This window comes from Somniosus microcephalus, chromosome 27 (assembly GCF_052327205.1).
Source record: "Somniosus microcephalus isolate GS21.2 chromosome 27, FLI_Smic_1.0, whole genome shotgun sequence".
Lineage (NCBI taxonomy): Eukaryota > Metazoa > Chordata > Chondrichthyes > Squaliformes > Somniosidae > Somniosus > Somniosus microcephalus.
This window is the reverse complement of record NC_141013.1, coordinates 1130959-1156270: the sequence shown is the minus strand read 5'-3', so window position 1 is coordinate 1156270 and position 25312 is coordinate 1130959. Positions and strand designations below refer to the sequence as shown.

General features: G+C 45.3%; 1 protein-coding gene across 1 annotated transcript in view; it reads right to left on the bottom strand.

Annotated features, from left to right (window-relative positions):
• The window catches only part of trpm7 (transient receptor potential cation channel, subfamily M, member 7), a 151125-nt gene that overhangs the window by 84374 nt on the left and 41439 nt on the right, over positions 1 to 25312 (bottom strand). Inside the window, exons 5-15 of the mRNA XM_085968293.1 lie at positions 19289 to 19487; positions 17997 to 18210; positions 16801 to 16925; positions 16525 to 16696; positions 9050 to 9224; positions 8014 to 8137; positions 4697 to 4769; positions 3514 to 3614; positions 3047 to 3181; positions 2532 to 2585; positions 1230 to 1370 (exon numbers count right to left, since the gene is read on the bottom strand). Coding sequence (XP_085824419.1) covers positions 1230 to 1370; positions 2532 to 2585; positions 3047 to 3181; positions 3514 to 3614; positions 4697 to 4769; positions 8014 to 8137; positions 9050 to 9224; positions 16525 to 16696; positions 16801 to 16925; positions 17997 to 18210; positions 19289 to 19487 — 1513 coding nt within the window. The remainder of the gene's footprint in view (positions 1 to 1229; positions 1371 to 2531; positions 2586 to 3046; positions 3182 to 3513; positions 3615 to 4696; positions 4770 to 8013; positions 8138 to 9049; positions 9225 to 16524; positions 16697 to 16800; positions 16926 to 17996; positions 18211 to 19288; positions 19488 to 25312) is intronic.

Below are 25312 nucleotides of genomic sequence, written 5' to 3'. Positions count from 1 at the left end.
ACATACTTAAATTACTACCGTCTTATCTAAAGTAGGGTGCCTATCCGTAGGACTGGACACTACATTAAACCAAGTCGCAATTTACTTCTTAAAAAGATACAACCGAATCCCCCATCAACAACATCCTGGGGGGGGTCACCATTGACCAGAAACTTAACTGACCAGCCACATAAATACTGTGGCAACAAGAGGTCAGGGGCTAGGTATTCTGCAGCAAGTGTCTCACCACCTGACTCCTCAAAGCCTTTCCACCATCTACAAGGCACAAGTCAGGAGTGTGATGGAATACTCTCCACTTGCCTGGATGAGTGCAGCTCCAACAACACTCAAGAAGCTCGACACCATCCAGGACAAAGCAGCCCACTTGATTGGCACCCCATCCACCACCTTAAACATTCACTCCCTCCACCACCGGCGCACCGTAGCTGCAGTGTGTACCATCTACAAGATGCACTGCAGCAACTCGCCAAGGCTTCTTCGGCAGCACCTCCCAAACCTGCGACCTCTCCCACCTAGAAGGACAAGGGCAGCAGGCGCATGGGAACACCACCACCTCCAAGTTACACACCATCCCGACTTGGAAGTTTATCGCCGTTCCTTCATTGTCGTTGGGTCAAAATCCTGGAACTCCCTCCCTAACAGCACTGTGGGAGCACCTTCACCACACGGACTGCAGCGGTTCAAGAAGACGGCTCACCACCACCTTCTCAAAAGGCAATTAGGGATGGGCAATAAATGCTGGCCTTGCCAGCGACGCCAGATCCCATGAACGACTAAAACTCCTAACAACTGGTCACTATGGAGGTGAAATTCTAGTCTTTGCCAACAGAAGACACAAGTCTACAGTGGTAGAACACCACCTCAATCCTGCATCTACTATTTGCTAATATTAACAAAGACAAGAATTTCAACATGTAGAAGGTATATGGAGAACTTGCTTCATGATTTTCCCTGCCTCTCTCCCTGTGGGGAACCAGTTTTCATCAATTACTTCAGTCCCAATAGCAAGGTTGAGAGCAGTAACTTTTTGCATGGGGAATCCGAGGCAATAACTTGCATCCTACTATGCTGCAGCACAGAACAAGTCAACTTTACATTTTGCTTAAAAGAAGAGATCCTTACTGCTTTTAAAATTTTAAATGACCCTCCCCCTCCCCTCATTTCTCGTTTATGACCTCAGGCTATTTCTGGTACTTGTAGTGAGATATTCCGGAAAACAAAGAACATACCCTATTGTTTCCATGGAGATTGTTGTAGATAATTCTGAAACGTTTCCTCGTGTACGTACATCGATAAGTTCCACCCATAAGGTATTCGATGACGAGACCCACATCAATCAAAGTGATTTTATAATCGGAAGGGAGGTTCCCCTAAAAATAAGTTTTTAAATCATTTATTCCGCCAGCAGCAATTTTAGTTCCACCCCAGCGATATGGAACTAGTGGGCTTGGACCAGTGTGTCCTTCTTACACATCTCACAGAGACTGGGCTTAAGGATGAGTTCTGTGTAAAATGACTGTTCCTCGACAAAGCCCAGCAGCTGTTTAAACGGCCCAAGATGGAAAGAAATTAAAAACCAATCAATGCAGCAACAGTGTACAGCTCTCCCTTTAGGACAGTTCAGCTGGCCAATGTTAATCTTCAATTCAGAAGAATTAAGGTTCTTTTCAGCTAGCAAAAAGGCAACTCCCTTACAAAGATGGCTATTATTGGTTTTAGATGAAAGTTGTCTTGGCATTCTAAATCTGGTTCAGTGTCAAAGTACATCTACAGCGCACAATTCACAAGGTGCACAGAAAATGTGAAATTCCACTGGTTTAAGGCAAGTTAGAGATGCTGAACTATGCTACATCCAACAACTACCATACTGCTGTCAACTGATGTAGAAGTAGATAAGCCTTTTATTCATTTTAATATGTTCATCAAATCTTTGCCAGGGGAGTCTTCCCAATGAGAGATTTTTTTTTTGATTTTTTTTAAATGCACCATTAACAAACATTTTACTTTACCTGTCTTCTGCATAGGAACATGTTTGTTTAGATGACATGCTGATGACCCCATTAAGGAAGCTAAAGGAGTTGCTAAGACTGACACTATAACAGTTAAATTGTCAGAGTTAAACACATGATCACTGAAATCATTTTGCTCTAGCAAGTACAATTTTTCAGATGTTACCAAGTATCAATTATTGTTCAACTCCTTCAATGTGACTAATGGGCAACTCACAAAGATAGAGCAATAGAATTACTCTAAATGTTCTTATAAAAATTGCATAATGTGTTCAGCAATAACCTTACATAAACCAGGACGCTCCTGCACTCAACCTTTTTCTACACTTATACGTCAACAGCAAGACCCCTGCCTCATGGCCTTTTCAGTACACATTTTAATGTGGGCACATTGGTTTACAATGATCTTTGTAACAATCTATGATGGGTACGCAATACACATATTTAAAAACTGCTTTAAATGTCGGTCCCAGATCACAGCGTGCAACCGCGCCACTCGAAGATAAGCAGGAGAAAAATTACCTGTTTAACATCTCTCACTAGATGAAGTAGTGTTGGATTAGTTGACCCTTGTTTCTGCAATGAAAGAACACAAAAATAAAATGAATGCAGTATTTCTAAACAGCAAGGGTGGTAAGGAAGGGCAGGGAGAACAAGTATTTATATAATGCTCATCACGTCGCAAAGTTCTTCACAGCCAACAAATTACTTTTGAAGTATAATGACTTGTATATGAAAACTATAAAAGTGCATTCTTAATAAGTTTGTACTAAGTAGCCCTAAGAGTACAGGTGAAGGTCAAGGTCTAGCTATAAAAAATCTAACAAAATACGCTTTATATTAACCAATAATTTAAACAACCCCTTAATTTGGTGTTAGTACAATTACCAGTATTTGTGATTCTACCAATAATTTGCAAAATTTTATACAAAACCTGAAATCCCAAATATTATTCTCTATAATCATTCAATTTGAGCACGCTAGATAAATTTTGCTGCATTTGGGAAAGCAGAACATAAACCATTCCTCTCACTTACTGTGTTGTACAGCTCGTCGAGCCTAGGGATTGTGAGAAACTTGTGCATGCTAACTCCATTCTCAATGAGGAGTTTTACAAATTCCACTCGGTCCATGACAAGAGCATCCAACATTGCTTGCTCCAGTGATCCAACCTGCAACATTCAATAAAAATCAGCAATGAAAGTCTGGCACTGCACTGAACAACCTCAATGGCCAGAGCATCAGTTAGGCTGAATGTTCACAATTGTTTCTAAATGGGACAGCAATATTAAACATTAGAAGGAAAAAAATATAAGTACTATATGAGGTTAAAATTTCACAGGTCATAAGCAAAAGAATTTCCTTGTTATCTTTACAAAAACAGAGAAAATACATTTAAAAATAAAATAAAGTAATAAATCCACTCAAAGAAACATTAATTTTGCTCCTGTGCTGCATGTAGCTCTATCCTTAAAAGTTTTCTAGAATGTAAATGCTTACATACCAGCCATTGCTGCCCATAAACAAATGCATGGTTCTTGGCAATGTCCACTCTGTCCCAGGCGAGAGTTAAGATCAATTGATCAAACGCAGTTGAATTGGTACCTGAATTTAAAGAGTTATAGCTTCAGTGAGACACATTAACTTACTATTTGGAGCAGAGTGTGGAAAAGATACAATATATTGTTACATGCTGTACATGCAAGCGCTATTGCCAGAACTACTTCACAGCTTCTAGATACAATCACATAAGCTGGTTAGTGTTAGACTGTTGCTGAGTTCAGACTCAGGACAGCCTTTCTTACACACCAGACAAAATAATACCCCAATACGATCAATTCTTACATCTTTCATTCCTACCACAAACTGTTAAAATGATCTTTTTACTCAGATCATTACTCTAGCTCTTAGCCATCGCGTAGGTAGCGCCTGGCTGCACAAATACAGAGTTATTTCTCTTATTCCTGTGTACCTATCCTGTCTCATTCTGGACTTCCCATTTCCCAGAATCTGAATGGTATAGTACTCAACACCACAGCTTGGAAAGTGGGATTCGGATTCTTGGTCACATCACCCAGCTTCAAACCCGTACAACTCTCTTCTGTCCTGCTGCACTGCAAAGTCCATCTGCAAAGCACAGAAACTATTTTGACCTATATTCATTATTTAAAATTTAAGTTAATATGCTATTAAAACAGACACTTGACTCTGTCACAGTGGATTTCTAAGTTTGCAATCTATATGGCTCAATGTCACAGTGACCACATCGATTGCTTTTATCGAAATGTACACGTGATTAGCAGCACAACCTGCTTTATTTCAAGAATACCACAATATCTTTTTCTCACACAAGGCCCACTCCTTCCATCTCCCTCAACATTTTTGGTTGTATTTTCACTGGTAGAAAGCTTGAACCTACACAGATCAGTATTTGGTAGCAATCACTGACTGAAAACAACCGTGAATCACCACTCAGCATCTTACACTTTGTATCTAGCAGTTTCAATAAGGCACCCAAAATTAAACAAAAGACAGATCTGAAACTTGATTAACATCCCTTTGCTAGAATTATTTAACCAATAATTGCATCTATTCACCAATGTGATAGCGCAAAACTGAGCTTTCAGTAGAGTAAACTGAGGTTAAGAATGGTTACCAAAGAAGCTGTTCAAGCTCAGAATACTTGCCCTTTAGCAGTGCGGTTAGAATGGCCACATCGATGTCTTGGTGTTCCTCTGCCCCAATGTGATATACAGTGATCTGAAATCATATACAATATGATGATCAAAATCCTGACTTAAGGCTCAGCACACACTCTTTTCTCCTTAATGAAGCACTTGGGAAAGTTTTTCTATATGAAAGGTATATAAATGCAAATCGTTATCGTAGCAACGGCTTGTGCAGGCAAACTATTCAAGTAGGTGGACATATCTCCCTCACCTGAGCCCAAACCTGCCCTCTCAATATCTGCAGGGAATGATACCAATTCTAGCTCAGCAATTGCCCACTCTATGGGAAAGGATATGGACAGCACAAGATATAGAAAATAGAAATGCAGCACATGAAGACTTTTCCAAAGTACGCAACACAAATCAATTCCAGATCATTTTCTGCAACTGTCAATTAATCTGAAATTGTGTTGACATTTTCTTTTGAGGGTAATTACCTCAGACTTCTTGCCAGATCATTCAGCACCGCAGTCAAGAGGCTGGGTGACAATATGCCCCTGCCAGTTCCACTCTGAACCAGGCGCAATGTGCTTCACAGGAAGGGTGATGTCGTTTAAGTTACAATTATCCTCCCACTATGTGGGAGGCACTTGGATTCCATTTAGTGCCACCCCCCGCAATAATGTGAATAAGATCTCTGCCATGGGGTGCGGTAGGGTGAAGGGAAATAGAAATTAAACCTACATCTCATTACTATTGTATCTCATTACTATTGTATCACGTCTTTTGAGTATCAGCCTTGGCTGAGAGGTAGCATTTTCACCGCAGAGTCAGAAGGTCGTGGGTTCAAGCCCCAATCCAGAAACGATGTCAATGCTTCAGTGCAATTTCTGAGGGAGTGCTGTGCTGTCAGACTGCCGTCTTTCAGACGAGATGTTAAGCTGTCTTCTCCGGTGTATATAAACATTCCCACAACACGATTCCAAGAGGGGCAGGGCAGTTCTCCCAGTGTCCTGGCCAACAGTTAGCCCTCAAACTATCTCTCTCTGCCATTTGTGGGGCCTTGCTGGGCGCAAATTGTCTGCCCCATTTCCTACATTACAACAGTAACTACACTTCAAAAGTGCTTCATTGGCTGTGAAGCACTTTGGATTGTCCTGAAGTTGTGAAAGGTGCTATATAAATGCAAGTTCTCTCTCATATTCCACTGTGACCTTGAAAACAAAGCCTCGTTTCTCTCTCATTTCACAGAATACATGCTTCTACCGCATCAATTATACACTACTAGGTATCGCTGGACCTCGTAAGCACTAAATTGGGTGCAGTGACTAATGGTGCTAACCAATGTGCAATAAATCCAAGGAATCTGGACAGGCCAGGGGTCAAAGGGCTGATCAGCGGCAGATGAAGTATCTCATTGAAACATACAAAATTCTTCAGAGGTTTGACAGGGTAGCAGCTGGGAGGATGTTCCCCCTGGCTGGGGAGTCTAGAACTAGGGGTCACAGTCTCAAAATAAGGGGTCGGCCATTTAGGACTGAGATGAGGAGAAATTTCTTCAGTCAAAGGCTTGTAAATCTTTGGAATTCTCTACCCCAGAGGGCTGTGCAGGCTCAGTCGTTGAGTATTCAAGACAAAAATCGATAAATTTTTGGATACTAAGGGAATCAAGGAATATGGGGATAGTACGGGAAGGTGGAGCTGAGGTAGAAGATCAGCCATGATCTTATTGAATGGCGGAGCAGGCTCAAAGGGCCAAATGACCTACTCCTGCTCCTATTTTTTATGTTCTTATGTAACATAGATAAGTATAAAGTCACAAGAATTGGCAGAAAGAGTGAGTGAGAATGTGGTTTACATACTAAGTGGCAGGAGAGAGAGCGGAAGGTTTTGAGAGAGATGAAAACCACTGATTCAGTTTTCATGGGCAGCGAAGAAAGCAATTAAAATGTTGGGATGCATAGCTAGGGATGTGATCAATAAGCCCAAGGGGGTTATGCTGAGGTTTTGCTCGGCCTTGGCAATGCTGCATCTGGAGTACTGTGTTCAGTTTTGCTCTCCGTAGTACAAGGAGGATGTAGAATTAATGGAGGAAATCCAGAGAAAGGCCAAGAAGTTCACTCCTGAGTTAAGCAAAAGATTGTTTCTCCTAGAACTTAGCTCTCTGGAGAAGGAGGATGGAGTGCAGGATTTGAGAACTAGTGGACAGTTTAAAGTTAAGGGTGTCAAAAAAAAATAGGAAATTTATGTACTTTTTTAAAATAAGAGGGTGATAGAAATATGGAACAGATTACCAGTGCTGGTCGTGGAACAAAAAGCTATGGCAAGTTTTAAGAACAGATAAGGGAATACACAGCTATTCATTTCAGAATCAGTGACTGGAACGGGCAGACTAGTCAACGTTTTTCTTCTGTACAAACACTGCTTTACTACAGGTAGAGACTATCCTTTATCCGAAAACCTCGGGACCAGCCGTGTTTCGGTTTTCGGAAAATTTTGGATTTCGGAAGGTGGGTCGGCAGGGGGGGGGGGGGGGGGGGTCGGCGGGGGTCGGGGTCGGCGGGGGTGTCGGCGTCGGCGGGGGTGCGCGGTGGGGTCCGCAGTCATGGCTTGTCCGTCACTGCTAGCCTGGAATGCAATGAAGTTCCGCATTTCCACCAACAGGTCGTCGTGCTCGGTCGGAACAGGGGCCGGCACCGCCGCGGGCTGAGAGCTCTCGTTGCTTTCGAGCTTTTGGAAGAGAGTCAGGTGGTTCCGCGGGGGGTCATGCGCACGACTTACGCTGACCCTCTGCTCAGCGTAAGTCGGCGGGGGTCGGGGTCGGCGGGGGTCCGCGGGGGGGTCGGCAGGGGTCGGGGTTGGCGGGGGTCCGCGGGGGGGGGGGGGGTCGTGCGCACGACTTACGCTGACCCTCTGCTCAGCGTAAGTCGTGCGCCACTCTGGTCATGTCGTGCGCACGACTTACGCTGACGGAAAAAACCTTCGGTTTTTAGAGGGTTTCGGTTTTCGGAAGTTCGGATAAAGGGTAGTCTACCTGTACTATGTACTCTGCCCTAGCAATGTATCCGGAGCACCCCGACACCAGCAGTTGCCAGCTCTCCCCATCTGCAACACCTAAAGCGCTTAAGGTTTGAGAGAGATAACCAGATTTTGTACTAATGTGTGGAACTGTGGGCCTTCACCCAAACTCATTCCAGTTAGGATCAGAGAGTGGACATATTCCATTCCATTGGTAAGGGCTGGATTCAAACCCACATTTGAGAAATAAAAGATACAGTGAGGTAACTCACTGAACCATCCGGCCTATCACAGCATATTTTTGTGTCGGAACTTACCAGTTCTCTAGCCTTCATACATTCCATCAGAGTCTGGAATAGATGGTGTGCCTCACTTTGGCTGAAGTTGAAAGTCTTTTTGATTGTTGTGAGGATTTCCAATTCCAACCTATCTGGAAGGATTCTAAAGGGGAACAAAACACCAATCCGATTAACTATAGAAGTCAGCTAAGCACATTGAATCAGTTGTTGAACCAACAAAAATTCTTTAAAAAGTTACACTAGATCATTTCAAAAAGCCAGTCTTGCTGTAGAGAAAAACTGAATCTTGTTCCAATTGGTTATTTGGCAAATTTCCATTTCCACTCCTGTTAAATACGGTTAGTCTGACTGGTCTGTAGTTTACTAGTCTTTTACTTTGCATGTTTATAAAATCCTTTACTATTTCCCTTTGCTTCCTGTCAGTCTTTCTTTGCACCTCTTAACTTTGGGCTTTTTTCACTAGAGCTGAGAAGGTTAAGTGATGGCCTGACAGAGGTCTTGAAGATTATGATGAGTTATAATAGGGTCAGTAGTGACAGATTATTTCTACTTGTCAGTGAGATGTTAACAAGAGGGCACAAATTTAAGAATCACAAAGAAATAAAGGGGAGGTTAGAAACAAAATTATTTACAGATTAGAATTCAAAATTCTTTGCCTCAATCTGTTATTGAAGCAGAGTATATACATTTTTTTGAAAGGGAATTAGATAGACATGTGGAAAAAAGGAGTATTGAAGGGCACGGGAAGCAAGGAGAGTGGGATCAGAATAGGTGGCTCACCGACAGAAAAACACCAGCAGACTTGAGACAAGTAACCTATTTTTGCGTTCTAACATTCAATGAAGCGGTTAAGCATGACACTAATTTCTAAGCTTCAGTTTTACAATTTGAGGCTTATAAAGGGAACGCATACTTTAAATCAGCAAATCACTTCAACACTATTTAATGTGCAAGTACACTACATTTATCTTTCCATAATGTCCGACGCTATGCTTATGCACATATTACAGCGAAGCATGTGTTTTGAAGAAAAAAGTTAAAACCAGTCTCTTACCTGCCCTCCTCAGTCTGCTTGTGCACATAAGCCAGGAGGTCTGCAGCTCGGCCAGTTCCTTCACACACCACGACAGGCACTGGGGGGCTCTCCAGCAGGTATTCCAGCACAGTGGGGATCACATTAGGGCCACCTTCAAATATCAAAGCAACTACTGGTACACCTTGGCCAATCCCTGTAAAAACAAAGCAAAAATTAACAAAGCAACATTATTTTTACTTATGCTTAGCGGGGAGAGGAAATCATAACCGTACAGAGCAGAGGCGCCACTCGGCCCATCGAGTCTGCGCCCGCTCTTTCCCCATATCCCTGCAATTTTTTCTCAGTCAAGTATTTATCGAATTCCCTTTTGAAAGCTACTATTGAATCTGTCTCCACCGCCCCATCAGGCAGTGCAGTCCAAATCCTAACTACTCGCTGCGCAAAAAGGTTTCTCCTCGTCTCGCCTCTGGTTCTTTTGCCAATCACCTGAAATCTGTGCCCTCTGGTTATCGACCCTCCAGCCATTGGAAACAGCTTCTCTTTATTTATCTAAATCCTTCATGATTTTAAACACCTCTATCAAATCTCTTGGCCCTCTCTGCTTCAAGGAGAACAATGCCAGCTTTGCCAGTCTATCCACATAACTGTAATCCCTCATCCCTGGAACCATTCCAGTAAATCTCTGCTGTACCTTCTCCAAAGCCTTCACGTCCTTCCTAAAGTGTGGCGCCCAGAATTGGACACAATACGCCAGCTGGGACCGAACTCGTGTTTTATACAGGTTTAACATAACTTCCCAGTTTTTGTACTCTGTCTCTATTTATAAAGCCCAGGATCCCGTATGCTTTATTAACCCGTCCTACCACCTTCAAATATTTGTGCACAAGCACCCCCAGGTCCCTGTTCTTGCACCCCCTTTAAAATTGTACCATTTAGTGTGTATGGTCTCTCCTCATTCTTCCTACCAAAATGCATCACCTCACACTTCTCTGCGTTAAATTTCATCTGCCATGTGTCCGCCCATTCCACCAGTGTGGTAAACCACTGTTTGTATTCCACTGTGTACATGCCTGGACATGCCTCGGCTGACTCCTCCCACAAGTCCTAGTATAAAGGTGACTGCTCCCCAGCCCTTTGTATTTCTGGACCGGTCGACCACTCGAGGCAGACCTTCATTCTTTTGTTAATAAAAGCCTTTAGTTACTCTCTTAACTCTCAGTCTTTTATGAGTAATTGATAGCGCATCAATTTTATTAACAAAATTTTTATAATGGAGAAGATCCTCACACCAGCATGCCTGGACTTAGATCATCGGGAGGCGGACTCATCCACCAAGTTTACTCACTGGCTTAAGTGTTTCGAAAAATTCCTGACCGCCTCCGCAGCAATCAAATCGGACGAGGACAAACTGGATGTCCTGACCTCCAAAGTGAACCACCGAGTGTACTCGGTCATCCAAGACGCGACCTCGTACGCGGACGCTATCAAGCTCCTCAAGGACCAGTACACGCGCCCAGTGAACGAAGTGTACGCCAGGCACCTTCTGGGGAGTCGTAAACAACAACCTGGGGAATCGACCGTGGAATAGCTTCAGGCACTGTCTGTGCTTGGCCGGGCCTGTGGTTGTAAGGATGTAAAGGCCGCCGTGTACACAGAGGAACTTATCCGGGACGCTTTTGTAGCGGGCCACAGATCCAATTACACCCGACAGCGACTGTTGGAGCAGAGTGGCCTCGACCTCAACAAGGCCTCTGAACTCGCACTATCATTGGATGCAGCCTACCGGGGCATGGCTGCCTACTCCTCTGCACCGTGGACGCCGCGGGGAATGACAGCCTGGGACACGGTAGGACCGCCTCATAGCGCCGTGCCACCCCAGCAACGGCCCAACTACCGCAGCAGTGTCCCAAGGCCAGACAGCAGTGCCCCAAGGCCAGAAATGCTACTTCTGTGGCCAGGCAAAACACCCCAGAGCGCGCTGCCCAGCAAAAAACGCGATCTGCTCGGGCTGCGGGAAGAAGGGACACTACGCTAGCGTCTGCAGGGCCAAAGCCACCCCGAACCCCAGCAGCGCCGCGTGTGGGCCATGCGGGCCGCCATCTTGGGCCTCCCCGGCCATGTGCGAACCACCGGTACAGCAGCCATTTTGGACGCCTCCAGCCACATGGGGATCATGGACGCCGCCATCTTGGACGACAGCCGGAACGCAGCAGGCCCCCAACACCGCCTCATCTGATACCCGCAGCGACACACCGACCCCTACGCTGGCATCCGTTACACTGGACCAAGCGAGACCGCACCAGCTAGCCAGTTCCACAATGGACATTAAGGTAAATGGCCACGATACAATCTGCCTTTTTGACTCTGGGAGCACGGAGAGCTTCATCCACCCCGACACGGTGCAGCGTTGCTCTCTCCCAGTCCTGCCTGCGCACCAGCGGATTTCTATGGCCTCCGATGTCCCAGTCGGCGGACATCGGCGGCTACTGCGTGGTGACACTCGTAGTAGACGGGACTGTGTACGATCATTTTAAACTTCTGGTCCTGCCCGACCTCTGCGCTGCCGTCCTGCTGGGGTTAGATTTTCAGTGCCACCTTAAAAGTGTTACGATGGCGTACGGTGGACCCCTACCCCCACTCACAGTCCGTAGCCAACAGCTTCCAAATTGCCCGCCGCGCACCAGGTGCAACCTCTCCACACTCAGAGTCACCCCCCCCCCCCCCCCCACTGTTTGCTAACCTCACCCCCGACTGTAAGCCCATCGCCACAAAGAGCAGGCGATACAGTGCCGGGGACAGGGTTTTCATTAAAACCGAAGTGGAGCGGCTCCTGAAGGAAGGGATTATTGAGGGCAGCACCAGCCCCTGGCGAGCCCAAGTTGTGGTCGTTAAGACCGGCGAGAAGCAGCGCCTGGTCATCGACTACAGCCAGACAATAAATCGCTACACCCTGCTGGACGCCTACCCACTCCCCCGCATAGCTGATATGGTCAACCAGATCGCGCAGTACCACGTCTTCTCGACCATTGACCTGAAATCAGCGTACCACCAGCTCCCTATCCGCCCTGAGGACCGCCAGTATACCGCCTTTGAGGCAAACGGCCGCGTCTATCACTTCCTTAGGGTTCCCTTTGGCGTCACCAACGGGGTCTCCGTCTTCCAAAGGGAGATGGACCGGATGGTAGATCAAAATGCGTTGCAGGCCACTTTCCCATATCTGGACAATGTGACCATCTGCGGCCGTGACTTGCAGGACCATGACGCAAACCTCGAAAAATTCCTCCGCACCGCCCAACTCCTGAACCTGACATATAACAAGGAGAAGTGCATATTCCGCACAAACCGCCTCGCCATCCTTGGCTGTGTTGTGGAACACGGAGTCATCGGCCCCGACCCCGACCGGATGCGTCCCCTTACGGAACTCCCACTGCCTCAAGGCCCTAAAGAGGTGCCTAGGGTTTTTCTCCTATTACGCCCAGTGGGTCCCCTACTATGCGGACAAGGCCCGTCCGCTGATCAAGTCCACCTCTTTTCCCTTGACAGCAGAGGCCCGCTTAGCCTTCCACCGTATCAAGGAGGACATTGCCAAAGCCACCATGCACGCAGTGGACCAATCCATCCCCTTCCAGGTGGAAAGCGACGCGTCCGACGTTGCCCTGGCCGCTACCCTCAATCAGGCGGGGAGACCCGTGGCCTTCTTTTCACGAACCCTCCAAGGCCCGGAGACCAGACACTCCGCTGTTGAGAAGGAGGCCCAGGCGATTGTGGAGGCTGTGCGTCATTGGAGGCACTACCTGGCCGGAAAACGATTTACCCTGCTCACTGACCAGCGTTCAGTTGCTTTCATGTTTAACAACAAGCAGAGGGGCAAAATCAAAAATGACAAGATCTTGAGGTGGAGAATCGAACTTTCCACCTACAATTACGAGATCTTGTACCGGCCCGGGAAGCTCAATGAACCCCCGGATGCGCTATCGCGTGGCACCTGCGCCAGCGCGCAGATCGATAGACTGCGGGCCCTCCACAATGACCTCTGCCACCCGGGGGTCACCAGGTTCTTCCACTTCATCAAGGCCCGCAACCTGCCTTACTCTATTGAGGAGGTCAGGACCATGACCAGGAACTGCCAAGTCTGCGCTGAGTGCAAACCGCACTTTTATAGACCAGACAGGGCCCACCTGATAAAAGCCACTCGCCCCTTTGAGCGCTGATTTTAAAGGGCCTCTCCCCTCCTCCGACCGCAATGTGTACTTCCTCAATATTATTGATGAGTACTCCCGTTTCCCGTTCGCCATCCCCTGCCCGGACATGACCAGTGCCACGGTCATTAAATGTCTGAACGACCTCTTCACCCTGTTCGGTTTCCCCAGCTATACCCATAGCGACTGGGGCTCATCGTTTATGAGCGACGAACTCCGTCAGTACCTGCTAACTAGGGGTATTGCCACAAGCAGGACCACCAGTTACAACCCCCGGAGGAACGGACAGGTGGAAAGAGAAAATGCGACAGTCTGGAAGGCCGCCCTGCTAGCCTTAAAGTCTAGGGGCCTTCCAACCTCCCGCTGGCAGGATGTGCTCCCCGATGCGCTCCACTCTATTCGGTCACTGCTCTGCACTGCCACTAACGCCACCCCTCACGAGAAAATGTTTGTCTTCCCAAGGAAGTCCACATCGGGGACATCGCTACCGCCATGGCTGACGTCCCCAGGGCCGGTCCTACTGAGAAGACACGCGAGGACCCATAAAACGGACCCCTTGGTCGAGAGGGTCGACCTCCTCCACGCCAACCCCCAGTATGCTTACATTGCATACCCGGACGGGCGGGAGGACACAGTCTCCATAAGAGACCTTGCACCCTCGGGGGCCGCAGTAACCCACTACTCACTACCATCCCCCCCCCCCGCCACGATCCGATATCCAGCCCCAGCAGACAGCAGGCCTGGGCCCCGCGACCCGCTCGACATCTACGAGGACGACACGCCTGTGCCACAGCCTACGCAGGACTCGACGCCGGAAGCTCCACTACCCCTGCCGTCGCCACGCCGATCACAGCGGCAGACAAGACCTCCGGAGAGACTCCAATACACTAACTTTTAATACACTTCACCCCGCCGGACTCAATTTTAAACAAGGGGTGAATGTGGTAAACCACTGTTTGTATTCCACTGTGTACATGCCTGGACATGCCTCGGCTGACTCCTCCCACAAGTCCTAGTATAAAGGTGACTGCTCCCCAGCCCTTTGTATTTCTGGACCGGTCGACCACTCGAGGCAGACCTTCGTTCTTTTGTTAATAAAAGCCTTTAGTTACTCTCTTAACTCTCAGTCTTTTATGAGTAATTGATAGCGCATCAACCAGCCTGTCTCACATGGCAGCTGCTGATGATTCTGCCATTGCCATTTACACTTCATCTAGACTCACCTTTTGTTTCTTAACATTACTATCTCCTTTTGCTTTGCACCATCATCCCTTTTGTCTCTCAATCTCTCCTGCCTTCCATCCTATCACAGACCTTCCCTTTTGTTCTTTCCTCTCCTCCCCCCTCTCTCTGCCCCTACACTTGCTTAAAAACCTTTTACATCTCCAGCTTTTGACGAAGGGTCATCGACTTGAAACGTTAACTGTTTCTCTCTCCACAGATGCTGCCTGACCTGCTGAGTATTTCCAGCATTTTGTTTTTATTTCAGATTTCCAGCATCCACAGTATTTTGCTTTTTCCACCAGCCTGTATGTCTTCTTGAAGTCTATTACTATCTTCCTCACTATTTACTACATTTCCAAGTTTCGTGCCATCTGCAAATTTTGAAATTGTGTCCTGTACCCACAAGTCCAAGTCATTAATGTGTATGAAAAACTGCAGTGGTCCTAGTACTGAACCTTGGGGAACTCCACTGTATACCTCCCTCCAGTCCAAAAAACAGCCATTCACCACAACTCTGTTTTTTATCCCATAGACAATTTTGTATCCATGCTGCTACTGCCCCTTTTATCCCATGGGCTTCAATTTTGCTAAAAGGCTAATACAGGAAACTTTCGTTTAACCAGAGGTTAAATGTCCGGAAAGCTCTATCTACCGGCAAAATTCAGGAGCCGTTTCCTAAAAGTTTTTTTACTTCTCGTTGCTCTTTTTTTCCAGTCAGGCTCTGCAAGGTCTAGCTGAAGCTGTTGCTTAGCTACAGAGACGCTTTTAAGCTGCGGCCGACTGTTTTGAAGCTGTTGCTAAGCAACAGGGTTTGTTGATTCACACGGAGCTCAAAAGCTCCGTATGTTTTAACATTAGCGCTGGTTTCTACGGCAGTTTTGATGGGACGGCACCAGCTCGGTCCCGTCAGTGCCGGATACCAGAAAGTTTCCTGTGTGGTACTTTATTAAATGCCTTTTGAAAGTCCATATACGTATTCACTGCACGGCCCTCATCCACCCTTTCACTTGTACTTTCACAATCTCTTCTGTATAGTATACGTCTCCTTCCTTGTACATGTGCTGTCTTTTGCCCAGCAGTATCCAACTGGTACTGACTTTTCCAGCCAGCTCCTGGATGCAGACTGAAAGTTTGGCCCCAGCTGGAGTATTGTGCCCAATTCTGGACACCACACTTTAGGAAGGACATGAAGGCTTTGGAGAGGGTACAGAAGAGATCTACTCGAATATTAATCTATATAAATGCCAAAACGGGTAAACATCTCTGATGGGCTGATGAAGTCAGCCACAAGTGCATCAAAGAATAACTTGATCGAGAATTCTCGGTCTATCCAGGAGCTGCCTGGACAAGGTATCCAGGAGCTGCCTGGACAAGGTATCCAGGAGCTGCCTGGACAAGGTATCCAGGAGCTGCCTGGACAAGGTATCCAGGAGCTGCCTGGACAAGGTATCCAGGAGCTGCCTGGACAAGGTATCCAGGAGCTGCCTGGACAAGGTATCCAGGAGCTGCCTGGACAAGGTATCCAGGAGCTGCCTGGACAAGGTATCCAGGAGCTGCCTGGACAAGGTATCCAGGAGCTGCCTGGACAAGGTATCCAGGAGTTGCCTGGACAAGGCAGGATACTTGTACCATTTTGATATTGATTAGATTGCTTGGGGTGGATGGAAAGGGCAAATAGTAGTTTACATCACCTCAATGGAATTTGCATAAATAGGTGCAGGTAGGTTTCTTGATAAATCCATATTAAAAATCTCTGAAACTGAGCTTAAAGTTGATTTAAATTGTATAATTTTTAACTGCTCGTCAGCACATGAATGAGCGGTCAGTCAACCCACAACCTGTTCCTTCCAACACGTCACCCACAATCTGCACAGTTGTAGACTCTTCATCATATTACAAATTCTGAGAGGGTATAAAACTATAGGTAAGAATTCCAAGAACTTCAAACGTTAAGTTTCTTCCTCAATCCAAAAGGCAGCTGAACAAAACTCCAGGATATTAATCTATAACTACAAAATATATCATCCAGCACCTGCCATTCCTTGGACGAGAAATGTCTGTAGAACTCACTTGCGTGAATCTTCTGAAGATTGATATGTTTTTCTAGTTCTCTCCGAAGCTTGACTTCAGCACCATACTTCCCAACTGTTCCATCATCCACCAGAATGAAGTGGGAATGCAAACTGTTTAGAACATTCAGCTTACTCAGAGGGTTCAACAAAGTCTGGTACGGGGCAATAACCTGCAAATCAAGAGACACTCGCTGGGTTAGCTCAAAAAAAATATTTAAAAAAAAGACTTAAGATTCAATAATGCAGAGCTCAAACTGAAATGTTATATTCTTACATCTCTTCCAATAAGGTCATTCCTATTTTCAATAACACCCCAAGGGGCAATTCCAATTGTGCAAATCTTCCGAGATGAGCGTGAAATATGTTCTTTTAGTGCATCACCAACATGTTTCACAACACCTAGTAAGAACAAATATCTTCATGTTTAAACCAATAGCAGAATGAGGAGAGTTCAATCTCATCTTGCACAATGAAACACAGATCAAAAATTAAGTGGGCATTTTACTCATCCTTAAAGATGATGCTTCACTAGAAGCAACCTTAAAAACCTTTATTAATAAACTTTTGGAAAGGGGACCCCGCTCAGTAACTTCTGACCTCCTAGGTTCACTCCCCACAATACATACAATTATCAGTACTGCCAATCTACCAAAAAACCATGAGAATTACAGGCAAGAAACTGGCTTTTATATAGCACCTTTAACGTAACCAAAGGTTTCAAGGCGTCACTTGGGGATACAGTGATTAGCTATGTTAATACATTGGATTATTTTTAGCATCATCATGCAATTGAAACTAATCTGCTCCAACGTCCCAGTATGTTTCACTATGCTGTGGTAGGATGAAGATGTACAACCACATCCAGAAATCTTGGAAGCGAGTTCCTATTCTTACAATACTTGAGGTGGATATATAGGACCGACTGAGCGTTGACTCTCAGTACAATAGGGGAAAAAAGTCAGTCCCAGGCTGCTCTGGTTCACCTAGTTTACAGTTACAGAAAAACCTGAACATGGGCTGACCAGCTGTCAATGTGCTCAGTGGGAGTCTCATGCAAAACATTGCAATCTCCTGCTCTGAGGATCATGGACTTGTGTGTAAAGACTGTGCTGGTTATTCCTAGCACCTCTCTTACACTGGAGTGTGAATGCATTAATACTCCCTTACCACCCTCAGCCACCCATATGCCACTTTTAGCCATGTTTATATGTTTGAATAGGATGGACATGCCAGGTATATTGCTTGTAACTGTAAAGCATACATCTAGAACATACAACTTTGACAGTTCTGATAAGAGGGGAGAAAAATAGTTAAATGAAATTAGTAATTGCTCTCCCTCTTCTATTCAAATGCGTGGATCAGTGACTGGTACCAGACAGGCAGGGAATTTGGCAGAAAGTCATTGCTGGTCAATACCTTAGTCAGGATTTGGCCAATTGGTCAACACTCCAACATTTCTATTTACATTACCTGCATTCACTCCTCCAGTTAGAATCCAGGCTCCTGTGGTCACTGCAGCTTTGATTAAGCCTTTTCCAACAACCTGCTTAATGCGTGGATGAAGTTCAAAGTTCTGCATTCCTCCATGTACAGAGATGACGAGTTTAGGTAGCTCCATCTGCCACTCTTTCAGCATAAGTCTTAAAACAGCTTCAGGTTTAGTATCATAGGATAGTCGCGCATACTAGACCATTTCAATACAAAAGGATACAGATATTTGTCAGTTATACATGGTCCCCAAATGGAGAAAATCATTTCCATTCATATCACAAATTTAAACAGACTAACATTACCGCCACAAACCTTGGAAGCATAGGATCTACATTTTGGTTTCCCCACCTCCTAACACGGCCAGCCTTAACCTACGTGCCAGTCACTGCATTTTAAAGTAATTCACTGCATATGAAACCCTTTGAGAAATGTAATGAGGACTATATAAAAGCATGTCTTTTTCCTTTCAGAATGCCAAAGGGGAAGGCCATCTGAGAGATGGAGCATTTTCCCAACAAGAGGGATTCGGGGAAACAAAATCAGCAGGCGAGCTGCCTTAGGTCGCTAGTAGTTGATTACAGAGTTACAATTGCAAGGCATCTTTCCTCATACTCGCCCAAGGCATGGTGCGCAGCGTGGCGGGTGCGAAAATATAAATAAAATAACGTTTAAGAAAAAAGATAAAGGTTTAGTACATATTACAGAAAATAAATCATGCAGACCCGCAATCAATGCTTTCTGCTTCTCTTCTTGAAAACATAAAAATGAACCTGCGTGTGTATGGTATTTTCCTCGTCAAATTACTCAGATTCAAGCATGTTTGTGTCTCTTCAAAGTGGACAATAAAAATCTTCACAAAACACTTATGAAAAATTCCTACCTTTTTTCTAGAAATTTTTACAAAATGAGTTTTTCTAGGCAGAAAATGAAGCGCTATAGTAAGGTGCATCTATTAAAGCCATTCTAGTTGGCTAATTGAAAGTGATCATTATCGCGGATCAGAACCAATTCCTTTTGATTGGGAAATGGAACCTTTAAGTCATGTTGTGTGGCCTTTCATTTTATAGGCCATTAAGAAGTCTGTCTTTTTTACATGTCCAATAATTCAGGAACATGGGTACTAGGTACCGTCTAATTTCAAAGTAATGTTTGACTACAAAAACCACATCAGGTAGCTTATTAATACACCTAAAATTAACACTTTTACAGAAGCACCTGACCATTTAAAAAAGTCTGCAAGCTGCAAGAAACAGATCTCAAATTCTACAAACCTTTGCCCTGTAAGAATGCGACCCGCCCTGAAAATTAATAGCTCCGTAGGCATCTGTTGGACTCTCGTTAGTGTGTTTCTCCACCGACCATTCCTCTTTCTCCATGTTTTCAGACTCACCCAATTTCACGTCGGAGTACTTCATCGCCAGGCTTGCAGTGAAGCCAAGATGCTGCCGGACCAATCGTCCACAGCAACACCTGTCAGGAGGTAGCAGATTGGGAATTATGGCTTGGTAAGTGCAGCATATAGGTATGTACTTGGAATAACACAAGGATGGTATTAGGATTTTCTGGAAAAGGAGAATTTGTAATTGTTTTAAAGGTCAAAATGTGAAAAATGAAGTCCATTTTAAACAGCTCATCATATTTAAAATGACCTACTTCAACTTTATTATGAGGGAGAAACAACCATGTCTTTCAGAAAATCACAGCTTAAAACTGACCTACAATTTCCAATTCTTTTCCACCTGCCCGAGTGCTAGCATATGTAGCTTTGATTTAAATGCAGGTATTCTAATCATGGGCAAAGACAAAATCCAGCAGGTAGACTGGAGATGATACAATCCTGTCCTAATTCACTAGTTATAAACTTTGCAAAATTCTGGCATGTAAGGGACCTTGTATTAAACCTATAAATGGTTTAAGTTGTGACTATATACCAAATTCAGTGTGTGCTCCTCCATCACTACCCATGCCCCAGCTACACTGAGGTCATGGGTTTTAAATTTCAGCCACACTCATTATTTGTTCAAATTACAAAATTATCTTGAAGAATATTCATCTGACAACAAAGAATTTTGGCCACAAAAATGTAATTTGGATATAGGCAAAAATGGAACAATAGCAAAACTTGCCAACATCAAATTAGGGTGTATGACAAGCTGAGGAAGAATGCAGATCATCATAGACAGGTTAAAGGGCAGATAGATGGCAGATGCATTTCAATGCAATGCAATGTGAAGTAACACAGCTTGGCTAAAGAACAGTGAAAGAAAGTAGAATATTAATGGGGATTTTATTTTTAAACGGACTGGAACGTTATTGAGATCTAGGCGCGCACATACATAAACCTTTAAATAGGTGGGAGGGTGGATACAAAGGGCCAAAAATATATAAATAGGATTCTGGATTAGGCATTGAAGACATTATTTAGCACACAGCTGGCGAGCTGTATGGAGTTTTGAGCACTCAATTATATTACATTACGGTCATAGAAAACACATAGTAAAAATTCACTAGAATGAGGGGCTGCAGTTATTTTTTAAAAAGGCTCGTAAAGTTGGGATATCTTTTACAGGAGCAGAGAAGGTTATGGGGAGATCCAAGAGATTTTGATAGAATAGAGAATTATTTCCACTGTTTGAAAGATCAGTAACAAGGGGGCACAGACTCTGGATTAGAATCACTATAGGGGAAAGTTAAAAGGGTTTTTTTCCACCAAGGGTTATTAGAACATGGAAAAAGAAAATACTGCAGATGCTGGAAATCTGAAATAAAAACAGAAGATGCTGTAGATACTCAGCAGGTCAGGCAGCATCTGTGAAGAGAGAAACAGAGTTAACGTTTCAGGTCGATGACCTTTTGTCAGGACTGGAAAAAAGCAGGAAATGAAACAGATTTTTAAGCAAGTGTAGGGGCTGGGAAAGGGGGGAGGGGATGAAAGAACAAAAAGGGAAGGTCTGTGATAGGATAGAAGGCAGGAGAGGTTAAGAGACATTAAGAGATATTCAAGGCAAAAGGAGATGGTAATGGGACAGGTTAAGAAACAAAGGATGGCTCTAGATGAAGTGTAAACTGCGCTGGCAGAATGAAAGACAGCTGCGCTGTGGGAGAGAAGAAAAAAAGACACAGACAAAGTGTGGATAAAAAAAATGACAGGGGCCGAGGTTATGATCTGAAATCGTTGAACTCTATGTTGAGTACAGAAGGCTGTAAAGTACCTAATCGAAAGGTGAGGTGCTGTTCCTCGAGCTTGCGCTGAGTTTCAGTGGAACAATGCAAGAGGCCGAGGATGGTGAGGTCGGAGTGGGAGTGGAGCGGAGAATTAAAGTGACAGGCGACTGGAAGCTCGGGTCCCCCTTACGGACTGAGCGGAGGTGTTCCGCAAAGCAGTCACCCAATCTGCGTTTGGTCTCCCCAATGTAGAGGAGACCGCATCGTGAGCAGCGAATACAGTATACTAAATTGCAAGTACAAGTAAATCGCTGTTTCACCTGGAAGGGGTGTTTGGGGCCCTGGACAGTGGGAAGGGGGAGGTACAAGGGCATGTGTTGCATCTCCTGCTCTTGCACGGGAAGGTGCCGGGCGAAGGGGAAGGGTTGTTGGAGGGTGATAGAGGAGTGGACCAGGGTGTCGCGGAGGGAGCGGTCCCTTCGGAATGCTGAAAGGGAAGGTGAGGGGAAGATGTGTTTGGTGGTGGGTACACACTGGAAATGGCGGAGGATGATCTGTTGAATGTGGAGGCTAATGGGGTGAAAGATGAGGACAAGGGGAACCCTATCGTGGTTCCAGGAGGGAGGGGCAGGGGTGAGGGTAGAAGTGCGGGAGATAGAACGGACACGGTCAAGGGCCATGTCAACCACAGTAGAGGGGGATCCTCGGTTGAGGAAAAAGGAAGACATGTCGGAAGCACTGGTATGGAAGGTGGCATCGTCGGAGCAGATGCGGCGGAGACGGAGAAACTGGGAGAATGGAATAGTGTCCTTACAGGATGCGAGGTGGGAGGAAGTGTAGTCCAGGTAGCTGTGGGAGTCAGTGGGCTTGTAGTGAATGTTTGACAATAACCTATCCCCAGATATGGAGACAGAGAAGTCAAGGAAGGGAAGGGAAGAGTTGGAGATGGACCATGTGAAGGTGAGGGAAGTGTGGAAATTGGAAGCAAAGTGAATGAAATTATCTAGTTCAGGGCGAGAGCAGGAAACGGCAACAATACAGTCATCAATGTACCGGAAAAAGAGGTGAGGGAGGGGACCTGAGTAGGACTGGAACAAAGAGTGTTCCACATATCCCACGAAAAGGCAGGCATAGCTAGGACCCATGCGGTTTCCCATAGCAACACCTTTGATTTGGAGGAAGTGAGTGGAGTCGAGGGAGAAGTTGTTCAATGAGAACACAAGTTCAGCCAGGCGGAGGAGCGTAGTGGTGGATGGGGACTGGTTGGGCCTCTGTTCAAGGAAGAAGCGGAGCGCCCTCAGGCCATCCTGGTGGGGGATGGAGTTCAAGGAAGAAGCGGAGCACCCTCAGGCCATCCTGGTGGGGGATGGAGTTCAAGGAAGAAGCGGAGCACCCTCAGGCCACCTGTTCCCCTGGCACCTTCCTGTGCAAGCGCAGGAGATGTAACACCTGCCCTTAGACCTCCCCCCTTCCCACTGTCCAGGGCCCCAAACACTCCTTCCAGGTGAAACAGTGATTTACTTGTACTTCTTGCAATCTAGTACACTGTATTCGCTGCTCACGATGTGGTCTCCTCTACATTGGGGAGACCAAACGCAGACTGGGTGACCGCTTTGCAGAACACCTCCGTTCAGTCCGTAAGGGAGACCCCGAGCTTCCAGTCGCCTGTCACTTTAATTCTCCGCTCCACTCAGACCTCACTGTCCTCAGCCTCTTGCATTGTTCCACTGAAACTCAGCGCAAGCTCGAGGAACAGCACCTCATCTTTCGATTAGGCACTTTACAGCCTTCTGGACTCAACATAGAGTTCAACAATTTCAGATCATAACCTCGGCCCCATCATATATATATATATATATTTTATCCACACACTTTGTCTGTGTCTTTTTTTCTTCTCTCCCACAGCGCAGCTGTCTTTCATTCTGCCAGCGCAGTTTACACTTCATCTAGAGCCATCCTTTGTTTCTTAACCTGTCCCATTACCATCTCCTTTTGCCTTGAATATCTCTTAATGTCTCTTAACCTCTCCTGCCTTCTATCCTATCACAGACCTTCCCTTTTTGTTCTTTCATCCCCTCCCCCCTTTCCCAGCCCCTACACTTGCTTAAAAATCTGTTTCATTTCCTGCTTTTTTCCAGTCCTGACGAAAGGTCACAGACCTGAAACATTAACTCTGTTTCTCTCTTTACAGATGCTGCCTGACCTGCTGAGTATCTCCAGCATTTTCTGTTTTTATTAGAACATGGTCTCTGCCTCAATAGCCACGGCATTCCATCATTTAAAAGGGAATAAGTATTTGAAAAAGGAAAAATATAAAAAGGATACGGGGAAAATGCAGGGAAATTGGATTGGAATAGATAGCTCCAATTGGCAAGCTAGCACCTGGACAGACGCAATAAGCTGCATAGGCAATCTTCTACACTATCATTTCTATCAATTCTAGAATTGCTCTGAAAGCAAAAAAAGTTAATTGGCTGTAAAGCGCTTTGGGATGTCCTGGGGTTGTGACAGGCACTATATAAATGTAAGTCTGTCTTTCTAAATCAACAGCTGATTGATTTGGAATCGTGCTGATACTTTGTTCACGTGAGCTGAACATTCCTGCAGTCTTGCCATTTGCCTGACTGCCAGAACTTGAAGTAGCGCATACATTCCAAATACTATATTATGACCTATTTGCTTGAATTGAATTGTGCTGAACTGGTCATTAAACCTGCACTCTTCCAGTTGTAAAGTGCTGATGGCAACGTGCTGTATCAGTTAATTACAATTTCGGTAGGGTGAAGAGGGGTCACTTTACTAAACGCAGCATTAAAGAGAAACTACAGAAAATACTTGGCTTGTGTAAGTGCCAGTACAGAACACACACACGCACCATACTGAGAGACCTGGCACCTTGTTGTTTAATCAGGCTGGAATTATACACTCAGCAGAATACTCCAGCATGGAGCAGCACTTTGGATAAATGCACATTCTAACAAATCAGCAGCTTTTAAATACAAGAATTTACTGGCAGTAAAGTTTATTACAAGACATCAACACTGTCACTGACGGTTCTAAATAACCGGTTGGAGTCAGATGTTGATATTATGTCAACATGATTGTGAAAAACTTTTAAGCAGTACAATTATAGACTTTGTCCTTCCAAAGTGCAGCTGCATATTTATTCCTATATACCACGAGGGTGCTGCACTGCTGATGGTGGGATCAGAACCATCACTGCATTAAAGCAGATCGGTTTAAGTGTATTTTTTTCTCTACAGCACATAGACACCAATATGCTAAATGGGGATAATGACAATACATACTCATTTGTGAAATTAGCTTATACATAAAGAATTTTTTAAAATATGCAAGATATAAGACAGGTCAACATTCTAGGGAACACCCGCTCCAAATCAAATTTACTCACAAAATGAATCCTCCACGGCAGCACGGTGGCATAGTGGTTAGCACTGTTGCCTCACAGCGCCAGGGACCCGGGTTCAAATCCGGCCTCGGGTGACTGTGTGGAGTTTGCACATTCTCCCCGTGTTTGCGTGGGTTTTCTCCGGGTGCTCCGGTTTCCTCCCACAGTCCAAAGATGTGCGGGCTAGGTTGATTGGCCATGATTAAAAAATTGACCCTTAGTGTTAGGGGGGATTAAATACGTGGGGTTACGGGGATAGGGCTTGGGTGGGATGGCTGTCGGTGTAGGGACCGGGTGCTAGGGTTTGGATGATCAGCCATGATCTCGTTGAATGGCGGAGCAGGCTCGAAGGGCCGAATGGCCTACTCCTGCTCCTATCTTCTATGTTTCTATGTTCCATCCAGCGTCCTTTGTGGCACTTTATTTCTGAGAAACCCAGCTTCTACCATTACACAGCCCCATAAACAGTGAACTTTATCATTTAAAATCAGGGTTGCATTTACTAAAATGTTGCAGGATTAATCTCTAAATTGGGAAAGTTAAAAGGAGGGTGTGGGGGAGAAAGATTAAGTGCTATATATTTATTTTATATTACTTAATTTTTCATATGAAAATGATCAATTTGTGCTCCAGAGAACAGACAATGGTTTGTTACAGATGCAGGACAATTGGTAAACACTGTTTTTGTGCATTTCCTAGAAATAGGTTGCATAGCAGCAGA